We start from the raw sequence: 27,523 nt of genomic DNA on the forward strand, positions 1-27,523 counted from the left end.
TTAAATTTCGAATTACTTTTATAGGTCGGTAATACCTTCAGATTTTCGATGGGTCGTTGATAGCTGCGTTTACAGGTAAACGCAGGTATTAACGACCCCTCTAAGGCAATTTCAAAATCAACCATATTTTTTAAGTATACTGGTTCTTCTAAAGATTTATAATTTCATTTTATATGCTAGTGTTATGTATAAAAAATGTATTTATTGAAGCAAATACATTCTAATAAAGGATTATCTTGTAAAAAATAATTTACAATGTGACTTAGTCGATTGTTGCTATTACCGACCCATAAAAACGGCTGTGAAGCTATTAACGATTTTTATGCAGCTATTCCCGATCGTATGTGAGAGGAAGCCTTTTTTAACCGACTTCAAAAAAAAGGAGGAGGTTATCAATTCAGCCGGTATATTTTTTTTTTTTTTTTTTTTTTTTATGTATGTACACCGATTACTCCGAGGTTTCTGAACCGATTTACGTGATTCTTTTTTTGTTCGATGCGGGATGGTGTCGAATTGGTCCCATAAAAATTTTATTCGGCTAGGCCTAGTAGTTTTTATTTTATGAGCATTTTTGTCTGTACTCGATGACTTAATTTCAATGTAGCAAGTAACTTTGATTCACTTCCCGGTAACCGATTGAGCTGAAATTTTGTATACGAATGTAAATTGGATAGCGATGAAACATTATCATGACATGGAGCTGATCTGATGATGGAATCGGAAGGTGGCCATAGGAACTCAGTAATATATTGACTCAACTTTATCGAGTTTGGGCTCGTTTGATTCGTGTTGAAAAATACACTAAAAAGTATTAAATAAAAATAACTGCGTTAAAAACAACCGACTTCAAAAACGGAAAAGTAAGAAATAAAAAAGATTTGATATTATTAATTACTACATATTATTTTTATGTGCTATTTATTAAATAGGTTTGAAGTCGGTGCCAAACACTAAGCACTTAGTATTAAGCCCATGCACCGACATCAAACCTTTTTAGTAAATAGCACATAAAAATAATATGTAGTAATTAATAATATCAAATCTTTTTTATTTCTTACTTTTCCGTTTTTGAAGTCGGTTGTTTTTAACGCAGTTATTTTTATCCAGCAATGGAATGTATAGAAGCTAGTGATGATGATGATTACCGATCTTAATAAAATGAAATAAAAATGCAAATATATTCGTATTTTTTAATTGTAGTTATTTTTAATAAAACAAATGAGTACTTTTTAGTAATGAACTAAATAATTATAAACTTTTAAATTAATCAACATAATACTATTAATATATGTACATATATTAAATTAAGGATTTCAAACTCTAGGATATTTCGCTATGCTATTTGATTGATTGCTTCGGCGAGTTGTGTTTTACTGAATACTTTTCGCCGCTTTCGTGGCTCCATATTTCTGGAAAAAATATACCTAATTATATGTTTTATGTTAATTTAACCTAAAAATATTTTTTTTTTTAATTTTTTAAATTTAACCTAAAAATATAATTTTTAATAGGCACCTATTATGTCATAAAAGTAATAAAAATATATTTGCACGCTCAATTACGAGCAGAATGTTTAAGGATCAATATTATCTGTATATACAAACATCTTTATTCTACATTCTGCAAATAAAGCAATTTGAATTTGAATTTGTAGATGAGAAACTAAACAATCTATATTCGATCGGTAATAGCTTCCTATAGTTGCTATTGCCGACCCACATGGGTCGGTATTAAAGTATGTAAGTATAAACCTAAATTGTATTACCGACCCATAAAAAAATGGTTATTTTAATTCATTTGATCATCAGACTATAAAATAGATTATAATTGATTAATGTCATACAAAATATGAACAAATGCATATTGTTTCAACAAAAAAAAAACAATGATTTACTTCTGTAACTATTCGATAGGGATCCTCGAAAATATCATAACTTTGTATAAATTGACAACGCTAAAAGACACAACACTAGACAAAAAAGTTTAGTCGCTAATAGATTTTTATGAAGACTCATAGCTTAGATTTAAACTGGTCCATAAAACCACTAGTGTTAGTGTGATATAATAACATAAAAGAAAATAAAACAAAAAGTTACGTTGCTGCCATTGCCGACTTACGGGTCGTTGATACCTGCCGCGGCTTAAACTGGTGAAGCTAACACCGTCCCATTTTAATTTTAAGTTTTATCGTTTCAAATTACTTTTTATTAATAAAATGTTGTAAGAAATGAAAAGTTGACACTTAATTGCATTGACATTTAGTAATATAAATTAAAGTATAGATGTCATTTGTTTGTAAATGTCTTAAAAAGATACTCACAGTACTTACCCGAAGGAACAACGGAACAGTACGACACGTCCTGCTTCCACGCTACCCCGCAGCAACTTACGCATTTTAACTCTTTTTTGCTCAGTTACTCACTCTAACGTTAAAGTATACGATGCTCAAGTAATACATTCGTGTATAACTTTGCCTACCTATAGCTAGAATAGTTCTGGAAACGTTTAAATTTCGAATTACTTTTATAGGTCGGTAATACCTTCAGATTTTCGATGGGTCGTTGATAGCTGCGTTTACCTACTATTTTGCAGTAATGTCTGATGTTCAATCAATCCCTATCCAAGACAAGACAACAAATTCATGTTATATATTAGGATTAATAAATTATTTCGTTAATTTATTGTTACTCGTTATAATTTGTACCTTGAGCTGTTCGGCCGTCTGCGCACTGAGTAGCTCGCGCACCATGCTCTGGTTGCCCGCCTCCACGGCGAGCAGCAGCGGCACCTTGCCTCTCTGCAACACCATTTCGCGTATTAACTTTTTCCACTCTTTCAACCGCGCACGCTCTTTGTTCAGCTCGATGTAACTCAGCTCGAGCTTTTGCAAGTCTTTGGACAGATTACCCGGCGGACTGCGAGTGCCCGAGCGCAAACTGAGGTTCGCGCTCTTAGGAACGTCTTTTTCGTTCAACGACATCTCGATTTCGCGCCTAGACAGAACTGCACGCGGGGCGATGTCTATACGCGAACTACAGACGGCAGTGCGGTATCACTGCACGGTCTAGTCACACTCGAAAACAATTGTTGAGACTTATGTGCATTCGATTTGGCAGAACGCGAAAACGATTTTCAATTGCTCCTAGCATGCGATCCCCGATAGAATTCGACTGGCCGTCCATTTCAGCGGCTACTTATACGTACTTGATCTTCCATCGGCGAGTCGAACAAAGGCCCGCTAGGACATGGTAAAACTGCCTTTCTCTATTCGTGTCGTAGGGCGGACTGAGACTTATTGTATTAAAATTAGTAATTTTGAATTTCACCGCTGACGTTATAACTAATATTCCGCGAGCGATTTGCATTGTAAATTTTGCGTTGTGACGTTTAACTCGGCAAAGCTCAGGTTAATTAGCTAGTTACTATTCGTGGGGGTGGGTCGTGTCGGAATGTCCTTAACAGCCTCGTTCTTGTTTTTCGCTTTAAATTCAGGTATTTAATTCTGTATGCGTGTTTGTGGAATGCGGCGAGTGTGATTGATGGGGTGGTGTAAAACGAATCTATTTCTTTTGTCTTAAGTTGATGGAAACGGTGGGGTTTGTTTACAAGCGTGGCGGTTCCTCGTGGGTCTCGGGGACGTCGGTGCCAGGCGACAGGCGCTGCACGCGATCCTCGAGACCAATGCTGCATCAGCTCTGTTCGGAATGACACCGAACAATCAAAACCTTCATAGCCTCACCATAAAGTTCATATTTTATTGGTTTCCGCCACGTCTCATTATTACATCAATACATGTTAAGGAGGTTTGCATTTTAGAATTCAGTTTTATGTATATCGTAAAATAGAATTATATTTAAACATACATTAACTACATTTGACAATTCTTTCTTAATTTTATTATTAAACTAGCGGTCCGCCCCGGCTTCGCCCGTGGTACATGTTTACGTTTTCTCTACATAAGATCCATCCTCGTACTTCAAGAAATATAATAAAAAAAAATTATCGAAATCGGTTCAGCCGTTCTCGAGTTATGCGCTTACCAACACATTTTGCGATTAATTTTTATATATAAACTAGCGGTCCGCCCCGGCTTCGCCCGTGGTACATATTAACGTTTTCTCTACATAAGAACCATCCTCGTACTTCAAGGAATATAATAAAAAAAGAATTATCGAAATCGGTTCAGCCGTTCTCGAGTTATGGAATTACAACGAAAAGTGGCATTGATTTTTATATATTAGATATATAGATGAAAATCTTGCGTAATGCAGACCTACACTTTCAAAACTCCCAAGCAAATATTCACATTAATATTTTGAACGAGCTTTTAGGACTTAAGACGATTTACGATATGTGGAAGCTTTAGGAGAGAAGAATAAAAACTTCTTTAAAAACCTTAATATCGAATACTTATTTTAATGAAAAGTAAATTAAATCAAATGTGAAAAGGCGTGAAATATAAAATGTACGAAAATATTTTCACATCCTAATAGTATATATAAATGTGAAGCGTAAAAAAGCTTACGGTTTTTACTACTAACTTTAAGGGAGTTAGAAAAATGTTTGTGTCTTAACTACCTTCTCGTAATGATGTAATCCATCAATTAAAAGCATCTATTTACTGACATCATAATAATCATAATATTATAGAACAAAAACTTGGCAACAGAACAAAACTTGAAAATAAATAATTTTATCTTGAATCAATGAAAGTCTGAGTGACCTGAATCAAACGTGGTTACGTGAACTTAAATAATATAATGGGGAAAGCTTTTAAAAGACTTTTATTTTCAACATATAAACAAGCATACGTAATAATATTTCATAGTTATATTTATTTTATGAATGGTTTGTTTAGTACTGTTGTGTCCAACAGGCATAAAACTTAAAGCTATGCTACCATTTTTTTTAATCATTTCTTTATTCTTCAATTATTTATATTCTTTGCACCGCTTTTGCAATCCAAGGTTGCGAAGTCTAGAATATTCTTGCATTTTTATTTTATATCTGCTCTAGTAATCTAAATAATGGCTACATAATAGATGATGTGTCACATCCGCTTTCCTCATTCCGCAGAATAAAGGAAAATGAAAACGAAAACACAAACATTTAAGGAATTAAAACATTCGTGTATTAAAACTATAAATATAAAGTAAGAAGTTACGATTTATCTAGTTGAAATTGTAGTTATAAACAATGATAAGGATACAGGTGAAGGTAGTATGAAATGGCCCTACACTTGGTTTGTACAACGCTTTAATAAGACCTGTAATTTACTTTTGAAATTATTTAACACACGCGATAGTAAGTACTTATGTGCTTTTCCTGTTATACGAACAAATTTTGCGAAATTACCGAGATTAGAAAAGTTACTACTATGTCTATGTATTTGGAAAAACACATATGAAATGTCAATTAACTTTTAATATGGTACAGTCATTATTATTATTATTTATTGAGTTTAGAATTATTAGACGAGACGAGAAGGCGCATACGCGCATATCAGCGAATAAGCAGAATGAGCGAATAACAACTATGTAACTTTGCGAACCACCAAATCAAAATTACATCTATAGAATAATAAAACAAAGTACACAAATATGAAATAATGTTATATAAATAAATGATTTTGAGTTTGTTGTATTTGGTACACAGTGTACCGTACACTATTAGCTAGCTTATGTTACTTTTTTCCCGAGTACCACTTGCCGTGGTTATCTATATGCAAGATTTCCTCACTTGATAAAAAAGAGCGTGTTTGCGAGCACACGTGTCAGAAGTGAAACTTTTTTGGCAATATTCAAAGATACCAAAATCGTCGCCTTACTCCATAACGTGACGGTATTGCCATGACGCAATCTTGAAATTTTACTCTCAACGCGCCTAAAGAAGTTTCACTTCAAAAATATATTGAATTGATTAACAACGAGAAGGTTTATATTATAATCTGAATGCTCACCCCATCAGGTCGTAACCGTATGTCCTTCCCCGCAGCCGTGAGCAACGCGCGCAAGATGCTCGTCGCAGTGCCTGTCTGTCGGCTTGATACGAGATGTACTGCTGTTTGTTGGCGACTCTATGGGAAAATTGTTTTCAATATAGTGTCATCGAAGATCCGGCTCCATTTTTACCAGCTCCCAGGACACAAGTTCTCTTAGTGTGGGAGCTATAGTTAATACTTATAATGTGTAAAAAGCTACAGCAAATTCTATTGTTAAATTTGTATTGCTATTGTGTTTTTTGCTGAAATAAATAATTTCGTTTTTCATTTTTTTTCATTTGTGGGCTATGATGGGGAATATGCCTTTTAAATATGTTTATCAGCCTTCTATATCCTGCCATACTGAAACTTTTTAGTTAGCCGCACCGGGAATCGAGCGTGCATAGACCATAGCTTACGCTTTATCAAACCATCTTTATCAATCAAAATATTTTATAAATGAACCAAACAAAAAAGAACTGCTAAAGTGCGACAAGGAAAGTTAATACAATATTTTGTAGAATAGAAAATACTGGAATGGCGTCTTAATAAAATATTGAAGATATCCATTATTGATTCCATGAAGTTCATATCACACAATATTCGTAGCTTTAAAATAAATGATTATTTAATTTCAACTTACTCCTCCAGTTGCAAATGGATCGACTCCTCTTTTGGAAAGGAGAAGTTTGACGATGTCTTCCCGCGAGTACATCGCCGATATGTGAAGGACATTGTAGTTATCCTGCGAGGAAGAAACAGGTTAAAACAATAAATAAATTATTTGCATTAAACATAAGAGACAGTAATTTTATCTACTGATTGAAAGTGCTGAGTATTGCAGCATTAAATCTCATTTGTTTTATCTAAGAATTACCGTCTTATTTCTTATCTCATTCATTATTTTAAAAGTAATAATTATCGTATAATTGTATAAAATGTACATACGTTAGATTCAAATGTTTAAAAATTTCTTATCAATTTCATTTATTCATTTGACTTCAAACTTTAATAACCAAGAAAAACAGGGGAGCAAGAACGCAATATTGCATTTAGCGCTTCAAGTAAAAGCAATTAAGAATAAGGGAAAGGCAATCCTTGCTGTTTCGCACACATTCGCCTGGTATAGCGTGACCTGTCGACTTTCCCATCGCACATAATTGGTACGCGATATAACGCGAAAGGGAGATTGAACTCCAATTGTTCTGTACCCTTACCATGCTCGTGGTAAATGTTAAAAATATGTAATAACGACTCAAAAGTGCTTCTAGAAGAGCTTTACTGCATATAGCTAGTAATAACACTTGAAAGCAGTATCTCTCAAGAACGTCTTTCTAATTAGTTATTCTTGGTGCTTATACATTACTAGCTTCCGCCCACGACTTTGTACGTGCATCCCCGTTTTTCCCCGTTCCCGCAAGAATTTCGGGAAATCCTTTCTTAGCGGATGCCTACGTCCTAACATCTACCTGCATGCCAAATTTCAGCCCGATACGTCCAGTGGTTTGGGCTGTGCGTTGATAGATCACTATATCAGTCACCTTTGAGTTTTATATATATATAGATTATCTAAAGAAAACGCTACATAACATGACACGCTAGCGGAACACTCGAATACCTACTACTAAAATAAATTTTCCGTGTGAAAGTGGCCGCTAGGCGCTGCACTTTTCCGTACAACCTTTTTTCGCAGTGACTTACTAGCGAATAAGATCACTGTAAACTCATGGTAGGCTGATTTCTTTGCAATATTACTATAATCCTCGCTTCGCGTGCTTAAACTTGTGAATTAGATGACGCCAGAACTTTCGTGATTTCACGGTCCTTATGACTCAAAATTAACGATTCATTCAGTTAATGTAATCGTGACCTTATGAAATTCACAAAGAGTTTTTTTATAGTTTATGGAAGCAGGTATGATATAGGATACGATAGCTTTCATATAATGGTGAAATTAGTTGTAGGTATATGTTTTACTTTCAAAAGAATTCTAACATTAGTCATCGTAATAATTGCTTAGTATATTATTAGTTTTCATTTTCAATCAAATAAGTAAAATAGCTTATTTAAGTCACCTTGCTAGGGCAACAGTTTATTAAAAAAAATGAAATTACTTTTCCAAAATTACGGTTAAATTACAAATAATTAAATTCGTAGGTGTTACTTCGATCAAGTTACAAAATTACGAAAATTCAACACATTTGCAATTTGCTCTATCGTCTATATCTGACCTTATAATTTTCCTTCATATCTTCTATGTTATCGAAACGAATAGGTTACCATAAAGGCAGTGAAAATGCTTCAATATGTGCATGTAGAATTAACGCTATTTCAGAGGCATTAATTTGTATGAGTAAGAGATGTAGAGAGGAAATCGTAATCTTTTGACTTTTGTACCATCTTCTATTATTTTACCTTGAAAATGCAGATAAAAACAATAAAAAAAGTAATAGGATAATGGTCAATGTCTCTGGTAAATTGTCTAAGTCATGACAATTTAATTTGTATTGTAGTTTTTCATAAAAAGAATTGTAAGTAGTAAATGAGCTAATGGTTTTTATTTGAATACCTAGGACATGTAGTAGTAGTAGTAGCATGAAAATAATTTTAAATCGCAAAATATTCCAATCGTGTATTAATTTGTCTAATGTTAAACTGTACTATAATAATTACTTACATTGTTCCTCGCGCCGACATCGGAGCCAAGTTCAATAAGTCGTTCGACAAATAATGTCCTATTGTCCTTTACGGCATACATCAGCGGGGTCATTCCTGTTGTCTGAAATAAAAATATATCCGTATAATTTCAAGGAAATTCAGGACAAAGTGGTCCAAATTGTGGCAACATAGCGAGGTTGTGCAAAGAACATGAAATATATGATAACGTAAATAGTTAAGTAAAAATTGAGTATAAGTTAGGTTTAATTGCAGTAGTATAAAATAACCTTCGTTTTAGAAAATACTATTTTTGGCTTTTAGGAACGGATTCAAAGCTCTCTGATAAGGTTCCTGTTAGCCTATTTGATACATATCATATTTCTCATTTTTAATGGTAAAAGATTTTAACAGAACACAATATTTTTATAAGTAATGAGGATACCTTAATCCATTGGAAAAAAATGCAATTTGCAATATCATTAGCTAATATATAAAAATACTGAAAATATGAAGAATAGGAAGCATTAACAAATAAAATTATGTATGTAGAGTAGCGTAAAATTACAAAGGTAATTGTACACCACGCCCTAATTCATTTATTTGCTACAACAACACTACATTTCTTGGAAAGCAATTTGTGTGCTAATGTGAAGTTTGTCAAAGTATTTTGACACGATCGTCGTTACTTTAAAATGCTTAAAAACGGATTTTATGAACATTGGTTAACTTTGATGTAGTAAGGTAGTTGTTAGGGTTTCGCAAGCAATTTAGTTGAAACCATGCTTCTTAGAACTTATAATGTTATTCAAATAAAATCAAATTATTTGTTATTTGTTAAGATCATAAATTTAGTAGTAACTAGCTGTCCCGGCGAACTTTGTATCGCCCTGTCAATGAATGTTGTGTTACCTTTTAGCCGAACTAATTAAGGCTTTGATGAACGTAATACAATGATACAAAATAAATATTTATATGGGTTGATAGGTAATACAACCAAACACGTCTCAGAGAAAAATGATTTAATTTTAATAAGTTGTGCAGCATGGATTAACTCTTTTCATTCTTTAACTGTTGTCGACCACACCATCGTTTCGTTTCACTTTAGTTGTCATAATTCTACCATTATCATTGGGCGATCGACCCTGATACAGTGGGTAACCATCGTTGGCTGTGATGGTCTCTGCCATCAATTTTCGTGGATACCTTTAGGTACACTCGCTGTCAACCATGCATGGTGTTTAGTTGTTGATTGTTTCACACGGTCCATGATAACAACGTCATGTCGGTCTGGATCGGTTTCAGGATTATCAATCCCCGCACACTCATATATTTTATCTGCCGGAATCCTTTCGACTAATCAAATTATGTGCATGCTGCAAGCCAGATTGTTGTCATTCGATTGAATACATCCAGCATTGAATAATCCCAAAGATGTGTTTCATTAATGTAACTCATCAGTGATCGGATTTTTTGCTTGAAAACACGTGTGGTGATGTCGTGCCCATCACTTGATATTTGTCCGGGAAGCAGCAGTTGAACAATTTCCATCCATTTCGGATTACATATAAATGTAATGAATAAATCTGGCCGACCATAATGACGAACATATTATGATGTCATTGCATCTTGCGCATATTCACTTGGGCTGCCTGTGTATGTCGCCGGTAAAATAATCAATAGACCAACATTGTCTGCATCTTCTGTGCTAATTGCATCGCATAAATGGTTGCAATCTTCAAAACGCAATTTAGCTTGTTTATTGTTGACCTTTTGTTGACGCAGTCGACGAAATCGCATCAAAATATAATTGTCAGAATTTTTACATTTTTATAGAATTTTTTCAATAATTAATCGAACCAACCTTCTTGGTTAGTTTCCCCACCAAAAATACCTTATAAATTTCTGAAAACACGCGTAAACACAAACATTTGAGAAATTTTTATGTATCTGCTTTTATTGCACTTTTTAAAATTTAATAATTGATTTTAAAATAAATACAAACAATATTAATTCACCCTTTTTATTTTTTAATTATTTTACACATAATACATTTTTGAACGCATGAATGTCAAACATTATTTTCCGTATTTGACAGGATTGACAACTAATGATTGACATGTACGAAAATCAAAATTTTCGGAAAATATTTATTCGTCTAGTTTTTGTTGTTTTTATGATTTATTCTTCTATTCTGGGCGGTGACAAATCCAACAAATCCAAAACCAAGAAAATTTTTTCAGCAGATCTCGAGTTATAAGTGTTGGAACATACAGACTTTCTTTTATATATATATAGATATATAGATAATAATTCTTTTTAACCTTTTAGTTCATAATCCATATAATTCAAATTGATAGATCTTAGTTTAACTCCAATTACATAAACACATTATAATATGGAGAAGAAACATCCCTAACAATCTTGTATTATGTGAAACTTTTTTATCCATCGCACGTAATACAAAGTAATCCATTCTAACCGTAAAAAAATAATTACAATAAACCTTAATTTAGTTTTCATATGCAAATAACACTACAATTTGTCGGTAAAATTTAGCGCACCCAAATCTTGTAACGATTTGGTGATTTGGGTCACTACAGCAGGTTTATGACTTAAATTACTATTTTTAGAACAGTTCCACTCATAATTTAGTGGTTCTTTAATACATATTATGTACCTACGTACCGTGGTTGTACAATTTTATAGAATTTAACACTTACTTAACTAAAATCTGCCGTTTGTAATTAAAAACAATCATAAGGTTATTTTTATGAATTCTCTCAAAATATTTGTATTATCACATCCATTTTTTAATTTATTGCCAATAAATATAGCTCCAATGATAGATCTTTTCTTTTATATATTAATTAAGTTTATGTTTTCCTGTTTGATGAAAGTAAAGGAAGTTTACGTTTGTTTTACGAGGTGTTTAACAAAATGTCCTGCAGTTTCGTGATTTAATGAATGTCGTGAATAGCCTCAGAATGTCTGTAGTCACACCTTTTTGCAATAAATTGTAATCTTCATCATGAATGATTTTAAACTATTTCAATATCCACATTATTTCAATAGATTTCATTGGGTCATTTGACTATGGATGTTTTGTCCGCTCATAATCTTCTACAATATAAAAATGAATCGCAAAACGTGTTGGTAAGCGCATAACTCGAGAACAACTGAACCGATCGTTAATTCGTTATTCGTTAATTCTTTTTTTATTACATTTCTTGAAGTACGAGGATGGTTCTTATGGAGAGAAAACGTAAAAATGTACCACGGGCGAAGCCGGGGCGGACCGCTAGTTTTAAATAATTCCATACTTAATACTGATATATTATCAATAAACCTGACATCTATTTATCAGTTATTGCGTTATGTGGTTATACCTAACATTACATGGAGCAAATAGAAATATAGAATAACAATACTAAAATGCATGCTTAATATAATATATACTTATATGAAATGTCCTATGTGTTTTGGTGACATTTTTGTGAGGCTTATTGATAGTATAAATGCTACTGGGTAGGATCTTATGATAAGGCTGATAATTTATTGTTATGCTTATCTGTAATCGATGTTTAAATCATATTCAAATATTAAATAATACCGAAAGATGGTATCAGTTATTCACGAAGAAAATACATCTAGTAGTGCCTATATCATCTGCGATTTGCATGCATATTATAGGTATCTATATGGTAACACCATATATAAGCAGAACAACCACCTTAATCTATGATAGGAAGATTTATATTTTTCTCTCTCCACAAGAAGTATAATTTTTTTCTTAGTGAGCTAGCGGATTGATCAAGGAAGTTGCATTGTATATAATAAGTAAATTAATGATTTTTTTAAACAGCTTATGTGTGAGATATTTTTAGTGTTAATATTCCATTGATTTAATAATTTTTAAAATCTAACCAAGAAATAAAGAAATAAGCTAAATATATGAACAAATTCATCAGAATGTGTTCATGAATAGGTAGTGCCTCTTGCTCCAGTAACAGTTGAAAGCTCGTTCATTTATTAAGGGAGCTAGGGTTATAATTCATAACTTAAAAGGGCACGCTGACTCAGCAATTTGCTGGTCAGTTTTAATTTTACTAAAAGCCCAGCGGATATTGCAAACGCTGAATAGCGATGCGGCAAACCCCAAAATCAGGACATCAGGAAATTGGATGATAAACGTAGACTTGAGCATCAATGAGTAGCATGCATTTTATTTATTGGTTTTTTAATAATGGAGACTTTAAAAATGTTTATTCAGCGCCTCCGCTTATAACAATAGAACTTTTTCAAGTTACCTAAAAATGGCATTTATATAAAAGTAGATGTCGGATAATATCAATTTTTACGGTTATTTTTTGCTCTGTTACTATTTTTTAATTTAATATAATAATTATAGAGATTAGTAGTATATTAAAAATTGTAAGGTAGAGTTTTAGAATGTCAAATAATATGAAAACTTTGGTCGTAGTTCTCATGTAGATAAATTATAATTGTTTAATGTCGAAATTCCTAAACATACACTTTGAAAATATTTTTATGACAAAATATTCCTTAAAAAATCAGCATTTTTCATGTTTCTAATACAAAAATGTCGTTCCATTTAAGACAAATCAGAAATTCCCAAGGATAAAAATTCTAGGAGCGAAGGTCGGAAATCTCCTATCGATTACGGTAAGTCAAGTGGCTAGCACGCAAATCTTTTGGCCCTTGACACAGAACCGGCCACTATATTGCCGATTAACCAAAATTATGTAGGCCAAGAATTATGTTTTTAACCAGTGTGTACTGGTGATTCGTTTCACGGACGATGCTCTTGCTTTTTGGCAACCTTGGGCCCTGTGACCTTGAAAATGTAAATGGGTCGCTCTTCAGATAATAGGGAAGATTTTAATTGACACTTATTATAAGTACTTGTACCGTGTATCTTTATATGCTATCTATTCTATCTTACTAAATAAATTAATACATCCATCTACAGTTGGAGTACCTATTTTTAGAAAGGTTTGTTAATACCTATGTTACAGAGCTGAGAAAAAATATCCCCTTGAAAGATACGCACTGTTCAAGCAATACTGATTATAATTTATGCATACAAAATACACAAATAAAAATTAAAAATATTTATTGTACGTGGCAAAACTTTTCGGCAGACTGAAAGCCTGCAACCATATTTTTCCTTACTTCATTTCCAGGCAACATATTTACAGGCAACTTTTCGCTAAGTACTCAATTGCATACTTTTTTATCATATTTCTTCAACATTCATTTTTAAATTAATTTCATCAAATAAACTTGCAGAATTGAGGATTTAATTACTAAGATAATACTGTATCCCACCAAAAACATAAATGTAAAATTTGGAGCCGAGTTCAATCGTTGACTTAATTTGCCAAAAAAAGAAATGAGATCTAAATGTGTGCCAAGTTCTGCAGACAGTCCAGAAATTTATTTACAAAGATGTATTAAGTTCTTAGGTTGACTGAAAACTCAATTGTTTTATTTTCCCTTAGAGAACAATGTTTATTCCAAAATATAACTTTTTTAACTTGAATAATATAATTATTTTCACAAAGCAAACAACTAATGACCTATTGAACCCCATAATTTGATGAGGCTAGTTTTACATACTGTTTATATTTTGTGAGGTTCTAAAAACTAGCCTCATCAAATTATGGGGTTCAATAGGTCATTAGTTGTTTGCTTTGTGAAAATTATTATATTATTCAAATTTAAAAAGTTATATTTTGGAATAAACATTGTTCTCTAAGGGAAAATAAAACAATTGAGTTTTCAGTCAACCTAAGAACTTAATACATCTTTTTAAATAAATTTCTGGACTGTCTGCAGAACTTGGCACACATTTAGATCTCATTTCTTTTTTTGGCAAATTAAGTCAACGATTGAACTCGGCTCCAAATTTTACATTTATGTTTTTGGTGGGATATCATTACTTTTTGTACAGAAAATTACTCTGCAAATTTGATTTACTTTATGAATATAATACTTTTTATATACGATTTTTTTTATTTTTTCTTGCGGTTTCTCTGTATGGTTTGTTTAGTATTATTTTATATATTTTCTTATATTTTATGAATATCAGCGCACATTGCCCCGTCATTATCTGCAATTTTTTAAACTCGTTTTCTGTTTAAAAGATTACTTACATGATTTTCTAAACATCCAGCGTGAATTTGTACACACACTATTACCAAGATGCAAAGATCGTTGTAGAAGAATCGTCGCCTTACTCCATGACGTTACGGTATTGCCATGACGCGATCTTAAAATTTTACTCTTAACGCGCCTAAAGATGTTTCACTCATATTAATATTACGCAAATTAAATCATTTCGACCTTCGACGAAGCCTTCTTCCATTACACCATTTATGGTAATTATTTTTGCATGCTTGTATTGGCTGAACATGTTTGTGCTTTATTAATATAATTGTATCACCATTCACCATTGAATACCATGTTTAAAGTAAAATAAAGATTTTATTTATTTATTGATTTATTTATTTACACTGAAATTAAAACTAAACTAAACAGTAAACACTCATAAATAAAGAATAAATAAATGTGAATATGTAAAATTATATATTATTTTTAACTGTATGAGCAATATTTTTATTAAAATTTTATTTTATTTTACGTTTAATAACAGTTTTGAATAAAGAAATCATGCAATCGAAGTAATCCGCCCTAGCGATACTAGCGCGAGTGAGTGTGATGTCAGAGGCGCTTCGAATCTACAGATGTTTCGTCCTAAAATATGGAAACTTCAATAATCTATATCTCAGTCATTTATTGATGGATTTCAAAATTTTTTTCGGCCACTGATTAGTTTTGATCTATTTTTTAAGACTAGTAAGGTGAATATACTATTTTCTATTTTTTTAAACTTTTCCATTTTTCCATACAAACAAAATTAATGTCATTGAAAAAAAAATTAAATACAGATAAATTCAGTATTTTCTGATTTTTTCCTTTGTACACTCACTATTACCTAGCTGATTACAAAATTTGAACTTTCTAGGTCATCTGGAAGTGGGTTAGGTTTTGTATATGTCTATAAGTCAGTCAGTCTTAAAAATTGCGATTTTTGGATATTAATATCTACGCAACTGTTTAATCTGTATTTATGAAATTTAAGGTTCTTGTTTATCTTGAGGTCCTCTTGATATGTACCAAATTTGGTTTATTTAACTTAAATAGTTTTCGAGTTATAAGGGGGTGAAAAGTGGCTCGAAATGGTTCGTGTAAATATACACACGGCAGCTGCTCGCCAGTTCTCTTCGCTTGAACTCGGCTTGACACGCTGCCGCGTGTCTAGATGTGTATAACGTTTACTATTATTATCAGAGGGAAGCCTCGTGACACTTAACCACTTGTAAGCATAATACCACTAATACCCACCCACGTGGTAAGGATATTATCAGTAGGAATGTCTTCTCTGTTATTCTTAATCTGCCCGTGTCTACATGTAATTTCTTGATCAATATTGTTGGAAAAAAATTACCAATATCTCACCGAATCCTCTCAATTTTAAGCCATCGAAAAATCTTATCTGTATCTTGCCATGGGATGCCAGATGTTACGAGTAATCTTTATATTTTCAAATACTTCTTTACTTTTGTAGTAATTTCAAAACATGTAATAGAAGGTACAATATAAAGAATAGGTACTGTGCATTCTGTTTAGTTATAGAATTTTCTACTTATATGAATATTGTTTAACGTCGTTAGGCGACTCTTTCCTTTTTCTTCAATGGTTTGAACTTCCAAATGATAAATAGGATCTAGTTATAGTTGTACGTTCTAAAGTAAACTTTAAATTATTTTTATTATCTTGTAACATCGCAATGTTACCTCATATTTACAATATCAATTTTTCTACAAATTGAAAAATCTGAAACGATATGATAGGAAACGAAACATAAGGTTGGAAAATAGTGGCTTCTTCATGTTACATAGCGTGCCCTGTATAAATGTAAATAAGAATAATCTATAATGGAATTGTTCTTTTTAATATATCTACGTACTCTTCCTTAACTTTTAATTTTTAACTACGATGTAAACCCTTTCGGGTGGTCAATAAATTTTTGAATTGACATCACATGTAAATATATACTTATTCGTGTTATTTAATTAAAAATTCATAATACTTATTTTAATAAAAATTAATAAGTTGGAATATTGAGAATTGAACATATTATATAAAAGCTAAATAATTCGTTTCATTCGTCTCTTGCGAAAATCAAACGAAAATTTGAAAGAATGAATTATTGTGAGTGTATTTTTAAGCAAAAAGAGAGATACTTATAATATCATAATATCACTTAGTAGTAATATATTAAAACAATAACAATAAATCACAAAAACTTTAAAAGTTTTCGATACTTAAGAATCATTAAAGTTTATACGCTGGCACGATACCAATATTCAAGTCTACTTAGTGAACGCGTGCAATATTTCTGTAATAATTGTTCATATCATTTGAAACTTCATGCAATCCTTAATTGCATCTAAATTACTTACATAAATTATGGCTAATTACTTAATACTTGGGTTTTAAATAAGATTATTATATTAAGAAAGCTTCGTTTTATTTTGTATGGAAATCGGTATTTTTAAATTATTATTTTTCAAACTTATTTTTTGTATCAAAATAAGAAATAAGTATTTTTTAATAAAATCATAATTAATAATGTCTACTAGACCAACCAGTTTAAAAATTGTTTTATCTACAATAATTTATTATTATTTACTTACATACTAAAAGAAGCGGACTATTCAGTGACATGAAATACTTTCTTTTTTTTTTTTTTTTTTTTTTTTTTTTTTTAAGTAAGGATTAGGCAAGCATTTGACCATCGCTTCGCCTGATGGAAAGCGACAAGCGTGGTCTAGGATGGAGCATGTTTGCCTAATAAGTGTCTATTCACATTTCTCTTGAATAAATCCAGATTGTAGTTTCTGGGAAAAACGGAAGCCGGAAGATTGTTCCACTCCTTACTAGTACGCATAAGAAAGGAAGAAGCGAAACGCTTAGTGCGTATGGGAGGGATGTCGATGACATAAGGGTGGAGACCGGCCCGGCGTCGAGTCCCTCGATGATAAAAAGGAGAAGCTGGCAACAGGTTATGCAGTTCTTCAGCACATTCGCCGTGAAAGATTCTGTAGAAAACCGCCAAACTGGCTACGTTCCGACGATGTTCTAGACTATGCAGTTTGCATGCGGTTAAGGATTCGTTTCCAATGAGTCTAATCGCTCGTTTTTCGATGGAGTCCAAAGCGTTGAGTTGATATTTAGCTGCCCCTGCCCAAAGATGAGAGCAGTACTCCACACCGGAGCGAACCTGGGCTTTGTATAGGTTTAAGAGCTGTTCCGGTGTGAAGAACTCCCTCACCTTAGAAAGTATTCCGAGCTTCTTAGCTGCAACTTGTACTTTGGACTCAATGAAGCTCTTGAAATTCAGGCTAGAAGAGAGTGTTAGGCCTAGAAGCTCCAGCTCGTTGGATAAATTCAAGGACACATCCTGAAAACTAGGTGTTAGACCGAAACCAGTGCGCTTAGCTGTAAACAGACAAGCCTGTGTTTTTGATGAGTTGAGTTATCTAATGATAAACATCTGAAAGTCTGTCTGTCTGAGAAGACTTGACATTAAGAACATGGACATTGTATATTGAAACCCTATTGAAACTGTTTAAATGCGAATAAAACTAAATGAAATGCTAAGATAGATATGAATTTGAAAATTTCAGAATATCTAGGTATTTTTTATTTTCTATTTGACTTAGCATTATGAGTCAAGATGGTATAATTATTTTTTTTTCTGTGAACAGTAGTTTTCTGTATTATTTTAATTGCCTATCTCGTTGTAAATTTACGATTTCGATTTCCAACAAGATAATATAAATATTTTTTAATCCTTTGTGCAAAATATTTTTCTTAGAACCTAACAAAGAGATAAAAAGTAATGTTCTCTCCTCTTTTTAACTTTATCTGATTAGCTAAATACTGAGCTTGCCTAAAAGTGTAGACTGGGTACGGTTGAAACAATTTCACTTATAACCATGACATTGCTGTTTATAACCCGAGCGATGAAAAATATATGTTAAATAAAAGAGCATGTATCTGTCTACTATTAGGCGCTATGATTTTAGTTCCATGTTTATTATTTTTTATAGTTTCAAATTAAAAAAATAAATCCGATTTGTTTCAACCGTCCCCATACCAGGGGCGGTTGAAACAGTGATTGGGGTCAGTTGAAAAATATGCGAATAATACAAAATATAGCATTAAAATATGTTTTATTGATTGTTTATTTTAAATCTAACAATAATTAAGTAACTCTATTACAATAAGGTCTGCTCTCTAAATATGGTGACATACGAACAAGACAGAAGTACCTACTCCTCATCTTCTGATGATATCTCTTCTTGTATTTTTTTATTTTTTGCTTCTTCGATGTTACTTTTACATTTTCCTCCATCAAATGTCTTCCTTTTTCGTCAATCCAATCGCTTCTTCACTTGCTTAGCTCTAGTTCGTTTCAATATTAATTCTTGCTCTTTTCTTATCTCTTCCTTATCTGGTGTGTCAGTGAAAAGTGTAAACTTTCTGAGTTTTTTTCCTCTATTATTATACCTTCTGTTGTATCCATATCCTCTATTATATCCCATTTTTTTATTTTCTTGCTCGCCAGAGTCATCTCGCATTCGAATTTACCTTAGAAGCGAATAATTGTGCTTCTCTGCCACTTTTCGCAATGATTTCCGGTTTTCACTTCCTCATACACGTCTTTGTACTTTGAAAAGTATATTTATCTTCCCGAAATCTCTTTAACACGTACTATTGGCATCTAAAAATACAAAAAATAATTAAAACAATGTTTCAACCGTACCCAAAAAAAATGTTTCAACCGTCCCCAACTCCTACTTTAGGTAAAATACAGTTATAGTAATTGTAACAACAATGATACACAAAAACTAGTCACAATGTCAAATTCCACAAGATTCACTTCAAACAAAAACGCACACTTAATACTGTCACTAAAATAGATACGCCAATAATTGGAAAAATCTTCAAGCAAAAATACTTACTTTTGGTCATAAAAACACAATAGGGTCTTATAAAATCAGCTGAAGCGCGCGGAGATCGACGCAACATTGTGGTTCGTGTTTAGAACAGTTGTGCGCTTCATTTTCCCCTTGGACCCCTAACCCCCCCACCAACGGTTTGCGAGATATTCGTGTTGTTTCAACCGTCCTTTGTTTCAATCGTACCCAGTCTACCCTACAACATTTAATTAACATCTGACAGCTATCTTTTAGAATTATTTACAAGGTCAAAACTTTAAATAAAAAATATAAACAATTTAAAACTATAAAAACAATAAATAAAACTTCTTACTCATACGAGTAGTACTCATCTTTGATGATGAATATAACCATTTTAAAATACCTACGTTAGGAAGTTCAAGTGGGTAAATGTTAATAATGCGTACAATGTAATTATGCAGCAAAGTATCTATTTTTATGTGACCTTCCTATCAGAGGAACGACATAGGAAATGCAAGCCGGAAAACCGGTATAAATCGCATTTATGTAGAACATATTGTATGTAATCATTTACGTTGTATTTTCTTTTTATTATAATAAATATACCTAGTTATTACTTAATATCCCTCAATTTACAGTTATTTATAATACCCAATTTTATATATCAATATGTAACAAACTTAGCCTTAGGCTTTCCTGTATAATATAAGTTTATCCATGGCTAACGCGATGGATTAATTCCGCTCTACGATTATGCAGATATTCTTTCACATTGGTCCTAAAATATTTTCATAGAATCATTTTTTTAAAAGACTAAAACAAAAACAAGAAATACGTAGTTTAACAATGTAGTTATACAATTTTTGAGGTCTCTAAAAAAAAAATATTATACATTTAAGTGGAATGGCATGCTAGAAAAAGAATGTTAGCTCGAAATAGACCTCGTTTGAATTGTTGGTTAACAAATAATTTTACAAACTATGCAACCTATATATAGTAACTTTTGCAGTACCTATGCTAAAAGAATGCAATTTACATGTGCCTGAGGTTAGTGAACCCGGCTAGCCTGCTTACTATTCAAATTTTCAGTTTTATGTTCTAGCTTTTACGGCGCACAGACTAGATAAAAGTTGTGATTTTCAATAATATCAACACAAAGTTACATAATATATATCATACATCCGTATTTTTCTTAATAATATTCTAGATGTGATAATTACAAAAATATTTTTGGACTGGAGAGTGTTTATTGTACAAATATTATTATATATCCAATTACTATGTACATTGTACACTAGGTTTTTATAACTTATTTACTAATATTTATACGTAATTTTTTATGTTAAATTACTTTATTTGCAAATTATTATAGGTGTTGGTTTTTCGTTCCACTTAGCGGAGAAAATGGTTTGGAATGAATGATGAGAAAAGATTTTACATGAATGAATAGAAAATTGCAGATACCGCGCAAAATTGAATATTATTCAATGTATTTACTTTTCCAGTTGTTATAATGTTTTTAAGGTAAAAAACGTATATTTTTGTGTGTTCGATATCATGGCAACGGATCGCGTGTACTTGCGAGACATCTTTTCGAGTTTTTACTGCTGGGGATCCCTTTATTGTCAGATCGATTCAACGATTACTCTGTATGATTTGTTTTTCTACGAAACATTTCCGACGGCATGGAATATATCTTTGTTATTTTCAGATTGTTACAAGGAATTCTAGCTTATATCGCTTGAATATTGCTGACTGCAATCATACCCACTCAATATAATGTTCGATCATGAAAAAATTGTATTTAATTTGTTTAGAGAAAACAAACATTGGTATACTTTTATTAGTGTATAACTGTACTTAAGAAAAATCTGATAACATATCTGATAACCGAACTGATGAATTTATGACATGCAGTGGGTGGTAAGCAAATAATACCATTAAAATTTTTGTTTTTCTTGTCGTAGTAGTAATTAGAATTCTTCTTCTCATTCCTTGCCTTTATGCCATTTATTTGGGCACATCGGTGCATCTAACGCTCATTCTCAGTAATTTTTGTCGGTCTTTTGCATTTTCAGGCGACAGGCCATCACTTTCTGAGTCATGTATTCAGTGTGACGGCTTTGCACGTGGGCCGTGGCCGAACCATCGCAGGCGGCTCTCTCTCATCTTATCTCGGATATCCGTGACTTTGAAGTTCCCTGGTATACACTTGTTTTTGATTTTATCTAATCTCGTGACACCGCCGGACAACCTCAGTATTTTCGTAGATATTATAAAAATATACGCAACAGCTTTGAACTGCAACCAACTGGCTATGTGAAGATTCATTTGTTTAAAATAACAAACTGTTAACGCTTTTGCCAATTTCTCTACTAGATACTGAAGATATCTCCCGTTTTCTGTTCTTAACATGAAATAAGCTGTTATTTGACTTGGAATTTAAAGCCAAGAATGAGCAAGTGGTCAGCTTGGCCTTCGCGTTGATTACGAATGAACTTTTATAATTATAGTGCTGGTGTTAGACTGGCGCTCGGAAGGTCAGACTGTCGCGGTTGTGAGCTGGGCTATATGTTTCAGTAACATTGCAGTTATATATGAGACGGTAATAGGGGTGCTTTGATATTAAAGCTAGTTATTTTGAGAAGCGTTATTTGCAATTTGATACAGTATCTATCTATAGAAGGATTGAAGTTATTTATATTTTTAGGTTTATGTGGTGTGATGACTTAATAATCTTTTCCTGGTATATGGTGTATCTAGAGCGTTAGGATTTTTTTCAAATCGCATACTTTTACTGTGGGGATAATTTTGACTAATATTTTTAGCAAAATACCAACGTGAAAAAATATAGAAAATGGTTCCTCGTTTCTAGCAATAAATAATGATTCAAAGGTATCAATTATCTAGAAAAATAAATAGGAAAGAAAAGGGGAAGTGCGTGGTAGCAACGCAAGTTAGAAGTAGGTCGTAGAGCGGTCTAATCGAAAATAGTGATTCACATTGACCGTTACTTTTCTGGTCATTTTGATTTTTCTGAATTTATGGAGGCTTAAGTATTCTTGACTTTGAAGTAAATTTTGTGTAGATTTTAATGACAACCATCAAATATTTTTTTTAATATTAAAGGAAAAATAAATTGGTATGAGAATATTGGAGTTTTCAGGAAATGAACGAGGACTTTACGGCCCAAAGCTTCGTTTTTATTTGACCTTAGTCTAGAATGCAGTCAGATTTTTACTTATGTCTCTGTATATTTATCAACGTACGAATTAAATAAATATTGATGTATAAATTATAACATTTATTATAACATATACATACGTAATATGGAAGTGTCGATGAAAACGGGTACAAACGAATTGTTATCTTAAAATTGTAACATTTGTCGGTTAGTCTCGAGATAAAGATTTTTAAATAAAGATGTAAATATGTTACTCTGTTATCAATCAATCAGGGAGGTAAAATATTGCATAATATGATTCTTATGTGTTTTAAACGTGTTTTGAGCATTGAGAGCTATATATTTAACTATTGAAGAAGTGATAAACTGTTGTTTCATTTATGAGGTTAGAACAAAATAGCAAAATTATAGTTTACTAGTATCGTAAAATATTAAGGATAGTAACGTAAGCTAAAATAAATTCATGTTTTAGTATGCGTTCGACTATTTTGCAATTAGTGGCGTTTAACGTTAACATTGTCTGACCGACTCTTCCCTTTTCATCAATCTAGAGGTTTATATAGATTTATCATTACATAGTATGTATATAAAACAAAGTCACTTTCCATCGTCTGTGTATCTGTATGCTTGGATATTTAAAACTACGCAACCGATTTTGATGGTGTTATTTTTAATGGATAGAGTTAGTCTGGAGGAAGGTTTTAAGTATACAATTTATTAGGTTTTAGACAAAGCAGCCAGGACGGAAAGCTAGTATAAAACAAAGTCTTGTTACCAACACCACTTATAAATCAAGAAAAGTGGCTGAGCCTCCGTTTGGATAACTGTTGTACTGAAAATTAATAACAAATAAATACAGAAGAAAAAATAAAAAATGCACCCTTTAGGATAAACTCCATAAATTATTGTATTGTCATCGATCCTTGATATGTGTACAAAGTTTGTTTAATTTGTCCATTTCATGTGGGACATACATACAATGGGTTCATACAAACATACAAACACACCATTTTGTCCTGTCATTATCTACCCGGGTGGAGTCAGGGTGAGCTATTTATTTATTATAAAAGCCAAGTTGCAAAAAAAAATATCTTTGTCTTCACCCAAAGATAGTTTCAAAATTAAATTAATAATAATATATAGAAATTAATAAAAGCTGTCCAGTGTGATTTGATCCTTGGTAAGAGCTTTATCTGATTTGATTACCAGTGACAAGATAAAGTTTATCTTCCCGTGACGATAGAGAGTTATCTACTCAGTTAATTAAGTTTCAATGTTAGGATTTATTTTTTTGGAGGTACTATAAAGTATAGGTACTCTTGTGAGATAACCTTTTAGTTTATCAACATGTTATTGCTTTTATAATATTTATGAAGTATAGCATAATATTATGATATATAAGATGCAGGGCAAATATCATATTCTAGGGTCTCAGAATTACAATCCATTATGACCGACTAACTGTAAGATTTTAGGATCAATAAAATAATAAACTTTACTTAAATTCATACCTATTGAAGTAATTAGTGTATGTTTTCATTTATATTATACTTCTGAATCTGCATGTATTTTGCCGAAACGTTGTATAAAGTTCACGATGCATAAATTTATTTTTCCAAATATTGTAATCTGGGATACTACTTTTCAGTAGACTGTACATATGCATAGGCGTATAATTTCCAATAAATACAAGCGAGCGGTAGATACTGAAAAAGCGTCCTTATAAAATTGTCAATCGTAGCTTCAATGTCGTTTATGTCTTTGATGCGCTCAATGATGTATGGGGAAAGCTTTAGTATCCTTCGTGAACTTTTGAGTCGCTTGATAAATTTAGTTGTATTACGGTTTATTGATAAATAATACATTTAAATAAAACAATAATAATTCATTATGTGTAATGTGTATACATGATTGCCTTACAAATATTTCTAAGCCAAACGGCAACCAAGATTAACCTTCAATATGAAAAATACAAACATCGTTTGTTCGTGAAACAAATCTATAATAAACTTCACAGATAAGATTTCACGTGAATGAATTGCAGTGGTATTAATAATTTCACACATACTATTTTGTGACACCTGTAACCATGTATAAAATAAAAGTTATTTTCGTATGTAAGAGTAGGTAAAATGAAGATAAAAGTAGCAAGTAAGAGTTATTTTATACAAAAAATAAGGTAGTTGTTTAGTATCTATTCAATAGGCGTTTGACGACAGCTTCTCTATTTATAAATACGTTACCAACTCTACAGAAGAAATAATAAATACCTCTCTAGAAATCTTACATGCCACTTTTATTACTTCAAAGGAAAATATTTACATGACATAACAGCGGCTGTTAAATTATCGAAGTATTGCGTGAGCATTAAAACTGGTAACAGTATGAAGTAAATATTACCGGGTCGACGATGCCAGCCATCGGCACGGATACAGTATCCTCGCCTCCCGCAGCCACCAGCTTCTCCAGCGCCTTGAGGGTCTGTTCCACGGCAGGCCATTCTCCCTTTTGGGCCAGCACCAGTATTTTCGCCGCGGCCTCCCGCATGTTAACCCCAGCGCTCGGTGGCTTCGGCACATCAGGCATGCCGTTGCCATCCTTAGCCTCCTTCTTATCTCCATTAGTAGAAGACGTCTCATCTTTCTCCTCCGCTTTCGGTGCAGTCTTGTCATCGTCAACTACTTTTTTCGGCGGGCCCTTCCCGCCTTTTTTTCCACCTGGGATTTGCGACATCCTCACATAACCGACGTCACTAAGAGTCACAGAACACTTCGCGAAGCATGTCTAGGTCGATGTTGTTAGTAGGGCGGGCGGAGCATGACTGCGGCAGTTGCGTAGCCCAGTCGACTTCTTGCATGATTCGAGTAAATAAAGGCGGCGGCAACGCGAGCTGGATTTACAAACAAACTTACGAAGGCGATGTCTCAAAATGTCTCATGCAGTGACCCATTTTTTAACGGATGACTGGAGGGTTAGTAAGTTATCAAACAATTCCAATTTGCATAAGTTTCAATTGTAATGTGTAATTGAAACTAGTTTTTTGCCCAGCCTTTGTCCTGGCGTTTTTGAAAAAAGGATAAACAATACCCTACGTGGTAATCCATTGTAATACGTATATGTGTACTACGTAAAACAAAAAAAAATCTACCCATTTTAGCGTGATTCAGCTATAACCTTGCAAGTCTAGAAACTCTCAATGTTTTTATTGTAATCGAAAAATTGGGTATTGAAGTTAGAACATAATATCATTATTTTAAAATACCTTATCAATAGTTATTTCACACTACTGACTTACATTCCCGCCCTAAAAACGCAGAAAAAAAAAGCAAATGCCCAAACTTGTTTCCTAGCACAATACTTCAATAACGCAAACGTTCCATTTCTTAATGTCTCAAGACTTCGATTGATACGAGTCCATAAGGAAATTTGCATGTTTCGTCACAGCGGCGCGGCGTCGCGTGCGACCCACACTTCCGGAGGGGTGAAATGGCCTCGATTCCGTTCAGATCAGATACCGAAAGAAACATACGATATGTACACTGGGAGACAAAGTGTACGTGTTATATATTAACAAATAACAAATTACAGGTAGCTGATTAAGTAGATACTACTACATGGTATCAGATCATTGCTCTACAAAAGCTGTTGAATGCTGGACATTAAAGAAAAATTCTTCTACCATTGCCTAGTTTTAAAGTCGTTTAGTAAGAATTTAAAAAAATTCACAATATTATTCCGTCAGATTGTATTAGAGGAGATTTTTTCTAAAATAAATCACGTCTATCACAACACTCAACAGAGTTTGGTAATTAAAGTTGACAATATGAAACACCTTACTTAAATACTCGTGTTAATATATTTTTTCCAATTAGTAATGTATTATTTTAATTACTTATACATATAGTAATGGGTTTGATGTTTGAAATGAGATATGTATATGAAGCCCGCTTTACATAAGTAACCGCTACCTCACAGGTATTATTTACCATAAACTTATAAAAATAATATGAAATCTGTATAAAAAATGGTTTATAGATCATAAAAAGTAAGGAAGGTATTTTTCTTTCATCAACTAGATACTATCAATATTTCATAACAATGAATCTCACAAAGTTTTTTTTTTATGTCAGATATCTTAAATGTACTTGGAATGTATAAATACACACTAGCTATTATTACATTGCTAGCCAATACTACGTGTTTTATACTTATCTATCAATTTATGTTTTGCTCAATCTTCTTATATCTGTATATCTAATATGCATATTATGCATTTAAAGTATAAGATATTCTCGTTGCAATATCATAAAGCAAAATAAATAAAAAGAATACTAATAAAATAAAATATGAAAGTGAATAAAACGCTCTCTTTACCTCTTTGGCTGAAATTATAAACGATGTTAGGTAACTGTAGAATCGGTAGTTTTAAAATAATTGTACAGATGGCGTCTGTATCAATTTAGTCTTTATTATAATATAAAGAATGTGAATGATATAGTATCTGATAGGGATTTTTTTGGATAGGATTATTCACTAAATATTACTAGAATTACTAAATATACATACGTCAAGAATAATACTTATTGAATTCAATGACACAATAGTGGGGTTTCAAATCGTAAGCCT

At 32.4% G+C, this 27,523-nt stretch overlaps 1 protein-coding gene and 1 long non-coding RNA gene across 2 annotated transcripts in view; both read right to left on the reverse strand.

The window, feature by feature from the left end:
* LOC123693942 (serine/threonine-protein phosphatase 6 regulatory ankyrin repeat subunit B) overlaps positions 1-25,630 on the reverse strand; it is a 44,439-nt gene extending 18,809 nt beyond the window's left edge. Inside the window, exons 1-5 of the mRNA XM_045639211.1 lie at positions 25,298-25,630; positions 8,658-8,759; positions 6,624-6,725; positions 5,960-6,076; positions 2,705-2,797 (exon numbers count right to left, since the gene is read on the reverse strand). Coding sequence (XP_045495167.1) covers positions 2,705-2,797; positions 5,960-6,076; positions 6,624-6,725; positions 8,658-8,759; positions 25,298-25,630 — 747 coding nt within the window. The remainder of the gene's footprint in view (positions 1-2,704; positions 2,798-5,959; positions 6,077-6,623; positions 6,726-8,657; positions 8,760-25,297) is intronic.
* Positions 19,315-19,947, reverse strand: LOC123693943. Its single transcript, XR_006751738.1, has 2 exons — positions 19,756-19,947; positions 19,315-19,514 (listed from the first exon to the last, which is right to left on the reverse strand). It is a non-coding gene; the product is annotated as an uncharacterized LOC123693943 (long non-coding RNA).
* Positions 25,631-27,523: the final 1,893 nt, after the last annotated feature.

Source organism: Colias croceus, chromosome 8, assembly GCF_905220415.1.
Source record: "Colias croceus chromosome 8, ilColCroc2.1".
NCBI lineage: Eukaryota > Metazoa > Arthropoda > Insecta > Lepidoptera > Pieridae > Colias > Colias croceus.